The sequence below is a fragment of the Cucurbita moschata genome, unplaced genomic scaffold (assembly GCF_002738365.1).
Source record: "Cucurbita moschata cultivar Rifu unplaced genomic scaffold, Cmos_1.0 Cmo_Scf00006, whole genome shotgun sequence".
Classification (NCBI taxonomy): domain Eukaryota; kingdom Viridiplantae; phylum Streptophyta; class Magnoliopsida; order Cucurbitales; family Cucurbitaceae; genus Cucurbita; species Cucurbita moschata.
Genome location: NW_019268522.1, coordinates 2,728,776 through 2,738,942, shown reverse-complemented (window position 1 = coordinate 2,738,942; position 10,167 = coordinate 2,728,776). Strand labels below are relative to the sequence as shown.

The following is a 10,167-nucleotide window of genomic DNA, read 5'->3' as shown; positions in this document are numbered from 1 at the left end:
ATTTTTTTTTTTTTTTTTTTTTTGTTCCTTTGTTTTCCGTGCTCCTTTACCATTCATCTTCTCATTTGCTCTTGATTGTTCTACTTGCATTTTCATGAGTGATAGCATGTGTAAGAGCAATTGAGAAGAGCACGAGCGATAGTGATAGCGTGTGTAAGAGCAATTGAGAAGAGCACAAGCGATAGTGATAGCGTGTGTAAGAGCAATTGAGAAGAGCACGAGCGATAGTGATAGCGTGTGTAAGAGCAATTGAGAAGAGCACGAGCGATAGTGATAGCGTGTGTAAGAGCAATTGAGAAGAGCACGAGCGATAGTGATAGCGTGTGTAAAAATAGTATGCAAGAGTGAGATTAAGGGCTAGAGAAAGAGCACGAGTGATAGCACAGGTAAAAGAAAAATCATGAGCAATAGTGATAGTGCAAGTTGGTACGAGATCGATAGTGAGAGCGACCTCGGGAAGGTTCTTTGGGATTGTGAAGATCGTGTATGCACGTGGATTCGTTTTAATTACAATGGTAGATGTATCAATGGCGTATACACTCATTCTATTATCTGCTTTATAAACCATTGATTTGTATCATCCTTACTCACTTGTCAAAGTCATATTCCATTCCTATAACTCTTACAGAGACATGTAACTATGTTTTCGGATGACTATAATCTCTTAACAAGTCGAATGACTCGTACCCATATTTTCATGGGACGTTGCCCAAAAACTCCACGATAACAAAATTATCTATGAAAGAAGAAGTGACTCGACTCGACTGATCACTTCGATTCACGAAGAATACTTTGATGAACTCTGTCAATTAGGTGTATGTTATTCTATTAATTTATCCAAGTCAATCTTCTAACACTAAATGGTACGCTTGCACTTAGGATAATAATAATAACAATAACAATAAAAGAAATGTTTTTAACCATAGCTAATAATTAACCCTAATAATATATGTTAAAAAATTCGAACAATGTTGCAAGTACATTTGATCTTAGGAATTTGAACGATAAAATAAATGGTTTTAAATGATATATAATAATTAACCCTAAAATCCATTGTTGAGAGCAATTGTTGCACGTTTGTCTATCGTGTTCCATATGAGATTCACTGCACTCTTCTCGAATCAGTTCTTCCATAAGAAATACGTTCATCTGGGCTCATGAGTTTTGAGTATGCAGTCATAAGAGACTTTACGATATCTATCTCTACTTATCTACTGGTTTGGGCAGATGTTATTTGCCCTTGTCACTCCGTAATGTTATTTGTTTCTCAACGTACTTAAAGTACACTATTAGATAATAAAATTTATGAGCACATATAAATATTCCGATAATAAAATTTATGAGCACATATAAATATTCTTATTAGATGATAAAATTGAAATTTTTTTTATAAGGGTTAATTGGTAATATATATGATGAATTAAAAGTTTTGATTAAAATTTATACGCCTAATAATAATAATAATAATAATATTATTGTTATTATTATTGTTGTTGTTTAATTAATTATTTATTTTTATTTATTTGACCTGTGTTAAACGATTAATTTGCCCATCTCTATCCGCGCCAGAACCTCTCCTAAACCCCAACGAACAAGCGGAGAGATTTCTTTCAGTCGGCGATCGGAGATGAAGGTGGTGGCATTGGTAAGCGGCGGCAAAGACAGTTGCTTTGCCATGATGAAGTCGATTCAATTCGGCCACGAGGTTTCGTTTTCCTTCTCGATTTTCCCTCTTATGAAAACAATGTTCACTGGCTGTTACAGTTTACATTTTCGTTCAATTTTGGTTTGTTTGATTTTCTATTTTCAGTAAACTTATACTGCTGTTTGGTTCAGATTGTAGCGTTAGCTAATTTGATGCCTGCCGATGATTCCGTGGATGAGCTTGATAGTTACATGTATCAAACTGTAAGTCTTCTTACTTTCCTCCTTATGCAAAAACGCACGGATTCGTCACTTACAATTTTGAAGTAAATGATTGATTTGATTTTTGACAATCAACTATCGTTCTTTATCATGTAAGCGCACCTTTTTGTTTTAAGTTTTGAACGCTCCAACCAGGTCACTGTCTCACAGATTGAAAATTCTCTGTAAAAAATCAGGCACACTTGTTGGAATTGGAAATAATTAAGTTATGCTTCCTTCTCCATTTTCAGAACTGTAATTAAAATTGAATTCCTGCTTTGGTTGATGGGATTGACATGGTTGATTTTCTTGTCCCTTCCCCTTCTTTTCCACCGAGGAAGTCCCAATTAGTATGACTTTGAGATTTACGTTTCTTATAAATTTTTTGACTTGACTTGTGAGATCCCACATCGGTTGGGGAGGGGAATGAAGCATTCTTTATAAAGGTGTGGAAACCTCTCCCTAGCAAACGTGTTTTAAAATTTTTGAGGGAAAGCCCGAAAGGGAAAGCTCAAAGAGGACATATCTGCTAGCGGTGGGCATAGGCCGTTACATGACCCGTGAGTTAACTCACTCCTTTGGTTCACTGTTAATATTTTTCTTGAAGACACTGAGGTGTGTTGAAACTCTATAGACCCAAAATATTTTGATCAACCCAATGTGTTGGGTTATGACATTTTTTTGCTTTGAAGTGGAACCGACCCAAATTATTATTATTATTATTATTATTTATTAAAAGACATATCTTTTTGTTATAATAACTTTTTGATATTTATTTTTATTTAGCTCCTCATAGGAGTTTGTATCTTTTGAATATACTACTAAGTTGTAACACTTCACTAATCAATGAAAAACTTGTTCCTTGTTAAAAAAAAGTTCGCATGCACGCACACACACTAACTTCATTTCACGCATAAATTCTTTTAGATATTTTACTCTCCGCAATTACAGTAAATACAAATCTCTAAATCTCTGAAATTTTATTTTTCATAAATGACTTTGTAACCAACAATGTCTGGAAATTAGAAGACAAATATTGAAGTCCTAATACCTCTTGTATTTTTGTATTTGTTACCTTATAATGAATAACTAGTTTGTACCATCCGGCCAACCCAACCCAAATATGTTATGGTTGCATTTGGTGCATAATTTAATAAGAGGTATTTTAAGTTAACCAATAACCACAATAGTTACCTCACTCATTTGATTTGAGACTTGAATTACCTCACCCCTTTATATATGTATATTATCATTTGAGAAGTAATCGAAGACTTGTAGTCTAAGATCGATAATTTGGGTTATTGGCTATAAATCTTCAGGTTGGACACCAAATTATTGTTAGCTACGCAGAATGCATGGGAATTCCATTGTTTAGAAGGCGAATTCAAGGATCCACAAGGTAAGTCTATTAAAAAAAAGGAATTCTTAGGTAAAAAGCATCAGCTTGATGTGTGTGTTTATTTATTTATTTTTTTCACTTTTGTGGACCATTTTGCTATAGAAAATTAGGAGTAGTTTTTGAGGCGTGGAGAACTTTTGGGGGTTGTTTGGGCTTTAATTAGGTTTAATACCTTCATTTGGGTTCTGGTAACTCAGCAGTTAGGAGTTTAGTGCTTTTCCTTTGTCTGGCGCTCTTCTTGTAATTGCTATTTGGTTTTTGGTTTTTTCCCACTGTATCTCAATGTCATGGGCTTCCCTTTTCTGTACTCCAAATCTGTACGTTTATGTATATTATCTGAAAGCTGGTATTTCATTGAAAAAAGTTGTCTGGGCTAAAAAATTGCATCGCCCATTCATTTAGTTTTATGATACAAGCATCAGGTTATTTGCACAAATTGGGAGGCTTTATTCATCCCTCATCAGAAGTTCTATATCCATAGTTTATTGTTTTGATTTTTCACTCTTTTGGGAGTTTGTATCATTGAACATTATTGTTCCTTTTCATTAATCGAAAAGGTTGTATCTTGTTTAAGAAAGATACAATGCATTAGGTTCCCTCTCATTCTAATGGTTACTATTTTATGGAACTATTCTAGGCACCAGAAGCTTAACTATAGAATAACTCCAGGTGATGAAGTGGAAGATATGTATATTTTGCTAAAGGAAGTGAAGAGGCAATTACCTAGTGTTTCCGCAGTATGTTCTGGTGCCATTGCATCTGATTATCAAAGATTGCGGGTAGAGAGTGTTTGTTCAAGGCTAGGACTTGTTTCTCTAGCATATTTGTGGAAACAAGATCAATCATTGCTTCTTCACGAAATGGTAAATAACATGTATATAAGCATTAAAATGGACATGCAACATTTGAATCTTACTCATTGAAGTCTTATTCCTCTTCTTTTGAACTAGATAAACAATGGAATTTTGGCCATCACAGTGAAGGTATAACTCTCTCTCGTGTTTCTTTTTGTGTTGGGGGGGAGGGGGGTGTTGGGTGGTGAGGGTGATGTTCTGGCTAGATGAAACTTTTGCATTAAATTATACATGCATGCACTGTCTAATCAGTTGTAATGATATTTGTTTCTTTTATCATTAACCTATTTTCTGCTATGACCAAATATGATTGAATAACTAAATTCATTTTGTAATGATAATGCATGGATTAGTATGTTTATCTTCTTCTAGCATGGATGACTGTCGACCAAAATAAATGTTTGGAGTATTATTTTATTCTGGAAGTGTGAAGTATTTTTTTTTGTTGCAAAAAATCTGAAGTAAGTAGGAATACGTATCTATTTGCAAATGCACAAAATTGAATTTACGAACCAGTAGTTAAATGAATTTTCTCCTATGCCTACCTGACTAAGTTCTAATTACTGGCAATTAACCGACTCTGTAAATTTTTTTTTGAGGTGGCATGGAACTATTGAGATTTGTATTGAGTCACTGAAAGGATTACAAGATGGAGGAGAGGGTTGGAAACCCTCTTGCCTCCCAACCAGCACTAATTAAACCTCTTTTCATAACATTACAAAGTTTACTTTTCCCAATTCACTGTTTCATACTCCAACTATCCTGTATTATTATACACACCATTTCAATGATAAAATAAAATTTATGGAAGTGAACCTACCATAATGAAGTTACTGAATGGTCTTTGATGGTTTCTGATAGTGAGAATGGAAATAAGGAAACTGCATTGCAATATCCAGAATAAATTGGTACAAGAGGAAAAAAAAAAAAACGAAAAAAAAAAAATGAAAAAGCAGTGCATGATATTCTTGAGGGTGTCTCCTGGTGTGTGCCTCTCTTAACGCTTTTCAGTGTAGACATGCTATTGTATCAAGATATTGGAGATTAATCTCAATTTTGATGTTAAATTTGATGCCCTTTCTGATGGTTCGTTTTTTCTATATATCATCAAGTAAAATATATGCCTTTTATTTATTTTGATGGCTTGAAATTACTCTGGTCTAACTTAGGTTGCAGCAATGGGATTGGATCCGATGAAGCACTTGGGCAAAGAATTAAGTTCTTTGGATTCAGTTCTACATAAGTTGAACAAGTAATTAACAATGTTATGTTAGCTTTTGAATTGTAGTTTGGCAAGCAGCAATAACACAACTACTATCTTTTTCATTTGTTTGGACAGATTATACGGGATCAATGTATGTGGTGAAGGTGGGGAATATGAAACGTTGACCCTTGATTGCCCTCTTTTTAAGGTGTGTTCTGAGTTTTTATCCTATTGAATGTTGGATAACAGTTGGCTGTATGATTCCATTTTTTCTTAAGCTATTTCAGTTGTTTCTTTATTAGGAACATTGCTGTACCCAAGGAAAGACAAAATTTTATTGATAATAATGCTTCATACAACCCCAAGTTCTTATAGGGGATTTGAAGTCCAAAACAGCCTTCTAACCACTTTCTAACGGCTGGAAAAGCTAACAGAAAGTTAAATAGCCTTCTAACAACTTCTCTATCTAGAAAAGGCAATAGAAAAAAGAAAAAAAAAAAATTCCACATGCTTAGGTTTTAAGGCCAAAAAAGATGACTGAAAATTACATTGGGTTGGAACCAACTAGTCAAAGGTTTCGCTTTCCTATGTTTATCCACAGAGGCTACTTTGAATTAGATTTCTCTAGGTGTTGTTGGACTTCCTTGTGCAATTATGTGGTGCGTTCAGCCGTCTCCTCAGCTTCTTGACTAAAGTCAACAACTGAAGGAAAATTAGCTAGGTCTACCATTAATCAAAGCAATTTAATGTAAACAATTTCAAGGGGAACTTTGATAAGGAATTACTCAAGGCAAGAACACTTGTCTGAGATTCAAATCACTCCACAAGTAAGATCGATTATGTCAAGCTTAATTGATTCTAAACATGCAACCTAAACTAAGTAGAATTGCAAATGCCCTTTTTAGTACATTTTCCAAGTCTACTTCACAAATATAACATACATGGTTTTATATATCCTAAAATGAAAATCTTTGACATTTCATGAGGCATTTCAAGGGTTGTAACCTTCATACTTTATGGCCATAATAACCACCGTGTAAATGTAACTTTAAAGTAAATAAAAGTCTTAAAATTCATTAAAGAAACACTATACCTCTAGATGATCATTCACCCTAAATTTGTAACCATCCAAAAATAAATGAAACTTGATTCTTCTTTAATGTGACATGAATTGCAACACCCGTGATAATTTGAACAACATTTTCTTCACATCTTTCTTAAAGTTTATATTGCATGATTATGCGTTGGTTCATATCATTCTCCACTTATTCAAGAGGATTCAATCTATTTGTGGAACTTACGATCTCACAACACTCTCTCATGTATACACTCTGGGAATTTTAGGCCAATTTGTTTGTACTTGTTTACACTAGTGAAACTCAAATTCTCACCTCTCAAAATTTTAAATAGAGCCAAGATTGATTTTTAAACTCTAGATCGATTTTTCTAAATAAATAAAAAGCAAATTGAAAAGATACGCAAAGGAAATATATATTCGATCTTAAGTATAAAACTCCGGTACCAAATGACAAGGAATCACTCCAAGAAAGTAAGATTTGGAATACCTTGTTGATCAAATATCCCAAGGCAAGAACACTTGTTTGAGATTCAAATCACTCCACAAGCTAGATCAATCATGTCAGGCTTGAATGATTCTAAACATGAAGCTAAACTACATAGAATTGAATAGAAACTTAGTCATTGACTAAAGAAAAGTACAAATGCTCTTTTAACTACATTTTTTAACTTTACTTTACAAATATAACATATACAGCTTTATATAGCCTCAAAATGAAAACTCTTGACCTTCCCTGAGGCATTTTTACAGTTGTAACTTTTGTATTTTATGACCATAATTAGCCACTATGTAGATGTAACCTTAAAATAAATAAAAGTCTTAAAATACATTAAAGAAATACCATAACTCTAGATTATCATCCACCCAAAATTTGTAACCATCCAAGAATAAGTGAAGCTTGATTCTTCTTTAATGTGGCATGAATTGCAACATCTTGAGATACTTTGAACAACATTTTCTTTATATCTTCCTTGAAGTTTATATTGCATGATTGATGCTTTGGTTCATACCATACTAACGTGTGGATGTATTAACCATATGTTTGTACTCAAATTTTGCTTGTGCAAACTCAAATCCCATTGATGGGAAAAAGAAAGGCTGAAAAATATATAATAAATTAGTTTCTGTAATTTTGTATTTACACTTGGATGTCCTAACTTTGACACTCCTTTTTGATAACTTGGAAATAAATTCTTGCAACAAAAAACATTAAGTGATTTAGTCTGCAATCTCATCATGGTAAAGCATTCTCGAACTTTGGTCAAGTTAATGTGCATATAATGTTCTTGGGCTACCAAGTAACAGATAACTTTTTCAGAATGCTAGGATTGTGCTTGACGAATCCAAAGTTGTGATGCACTCATCAGATTCCATAGCACCAGTAGGGTTCCTTCATCCCATTTCCTTCCATTTGGAGTATAAGGCAAAGAACTCTTCTATCTGTGACAACAATTCTGTTGACCATGAGAAAGTGGGCCTTCTATTCGAAATTGAAGGAGATTGCTTTCACGGTAGTGACACATTACAGTCTGTTGCTGACGCCTCTAGTGTCAGTCATTTACTTGATGATGTTCCAGATGATAGACTTCAAATTTCATGTTCAAGGATGCAGAATACATTTGCGATTAGTTGCTGGTTGCAAGATTCACGTGATACTTCTTCAGGTTGATTAAATATACTCATTTTTAAAGGAACAACTATCATGTTTACATTTTCAACTTTCAGCCTATATTTTCTGCGAGTTTCCACGCTAAAGTCTTTCATTGGCAGGTCTTCAAGATGATCTAAAGACTGTTCTCAGGAAAATAGAATCAGAACTTCTAGGTCGTGGTTATGGATGGAAAAATGTGCTCTATATTCATCTTTACCTTGCTGATATGGATGATTTTGCTTTGGCTAATGAAACATACGTCAGTTTTATAACACAGGAGAAGTGCCCTTTTGGTGTCCCATCACGCAGTACAATCGAATTGCCTCTTCTGCAAGTGAGATCAGGAAATTTATATATTGAAGTTCTGGTGGCAAATGACCAATCAAAAAGAGTTCTTCATGTTCAGAGCATATCGTCTTGGGCGCCTAGTTGCATTGGACCATATAGCCAGGTAAAAGTGTCTTGGGTGCCTAGCTGGTTATTTTCTTGTCCTTGTTATCATTGTTTAAGCACCAATTTCCAGAATTTTATCTTGAGGAGGTGGTATGTGCCCACTTATGCAAGGAAGGGTAAAGTGGGGAAAGGATGAGGAAAAATGGTTAGAGTGGGGACCATTGAGGGATTGTGCATTGTTGTACAGTGTTTGGGGGATATGAGAGGTTTATGGGGAGATTTTGGGAGGCCAGGTAGCTAGGGTATTTTGTGGACAAGGTTGTCTAGAAGGATGGGACCAGCTCTCTCAAATAGAGGGGTGTTTTCTTGTTCTTGTTACCGTTGTTCTTGAGATATCAATCGAAACGACTGATAACTCATTCCCTTATGAAGAACTCTCAATACAGGAGTGGGGTTGTTTGCGTATTTTTCTGAAAAGTGCTTTCAGGTTGAATAAAGGATAGATACCTAAGAAAATGTACATGGAACATTGTAGATTTATCAACGGGCAAAAAAAAAAAAAAAAATATAAAAAGCCGAATTGGTCGCTGAAGGTTTTACTCTTAACTTTATTGATTATCAAGAAACATTGGCCCCTACTCCTAAAATTAACTCTTTAAGAGTTTATTTTATTACTATTTATTGCTGTTAATTTAAACTAGTCCATCTAAAGCTCGATGCTAAAACATTCTCTTTAAGAGTGTGACATAAATCTAGCAAGAAAGCTTTCATCAGCTATGAATCTTTCTAGGGTCAAACCGAACACACCATCTTTTAAAAATAGAGTGGAAAGGAAGAAAAAAAATTGCTTGGATTGTATGTGTCGGCTATATTAGCCTCACTGCTAATGTTATTGTAATCGTGTTCAATCTTAGTGAAAAGTATGCCTAGGTTAGGAAATTACCATTGGGAATCTAATGCACGTATCAGTTGCAATTACATTTTATATTATGTCGTGGCTATTGTAGATGACAGAATCAAATTGTTTTCGTACTTCCTAACTGGTTCTTCATGTTGGCAATCGTTTATTTCCAGGCAACTTTGCACAAGGAAATCCTTTACATGGCCGGTCAATTGGGGCTTAACCCTCCCACTATGACACTTTGTAGTGGAGGTGCTACACATGAGCTGGAACAAGCACTAAAAAATTGTGAAGCAGTGTCAGAATCTTTTAACTCTTCAATATCTACTTCTTCTGTTCTATTTATCACGTACTGTTCCACTCGTATTCAACTAGAGGAGAGAAAGAAAATTGAGGACAAGTTGCATGGTGTGCTTGAGGAAATGAGGCATTCCAAAAAAGATAGTTCGTCAAAAGTGCTTGATACTATTTATCTGTATATACATGTACCCAATCTTCCTAAAGGGTAAGCTTTTATGTATCCATGTAATGAGATCTTTTTTCATCGTACTTGTGCTTATGTTGGAAATTTTTATCTTTATGCTCGATGCTCAATGCTCAATTTAAAATATCAAATTAAGAAAGATGGATTCTTTCGATTGATCATTGCTCTTGTAGAAGTTGAAAATCTAGATGATGCAACATAGGTTTGTGCATATTTTATTGGTTTTCAAAGTTGAGTCAAATGGTGCTTGTGATATCTGTAAGTGTTTCTTTTTTTTTTTTTTTTTTTTTTTTTTTCC

The 10,167-nt window shown here is 34.4% G+C and overlaps 1 protein-coding gene across 2 annotated transcripts in view; it reads left to right on the top strand.

Annotated features, from left to right (window-relative positions):
• The first annotated feature begins 1,549 nt into the window (after window positions 1-1,549).
• LOC111444237 (diphthine--ammonia ligase) overlaps window positions 1,550-10,167 on the top strand; it is a 10,226-nt gene continuing 1,608 nt past the window's right edge. Inside the window, exons 1-10 of one of the 2 annotated variants that reach the window (XM_023082257.1) lie at window positions 1,550-1,705; window positions 1,837-1,908; window positions 3,225-3,304; window positions 3,942-4,167; window positions 4,255-4,287; window positions 5,328-5,410; window positions 5,498-5,570; window positions 7,759-8,104; window positions 8,211-8,542; window positions 9,559-9,890. In XM_023082257.1, the coding sequence (XP_022938025.1) occupies window positions 1,628-1,705; window positions 1,837-1,908; window positions 3,225-3,304; window positions 3,942-4,167; window positions 4,255-4,287; window positions 5,328-5,410; window positions 5,498-5,570; window positions 7,759-8,104; window positions 8,211-8,542; window positions 9,559-9,890 (1,655 nt within the window). In that variant the 5' untranslated portion in view covers window positions 1,550-1,627. The remainder of the gene's footprint in view (window positions 1,706-1,836; window positions 1,909-3,224; window positions 3,305-3,941; window positions 4,168-4,254; window positions 4,288-5,327; window positions 5,411-5,497; window positions 5,571-7,758; window positions 8,105-8,210; window positions 8,543-9,558; window positions 9,891-10,167) is intronic. The other variant, XM_023082258.1, reaches the window with a different exon arrangement.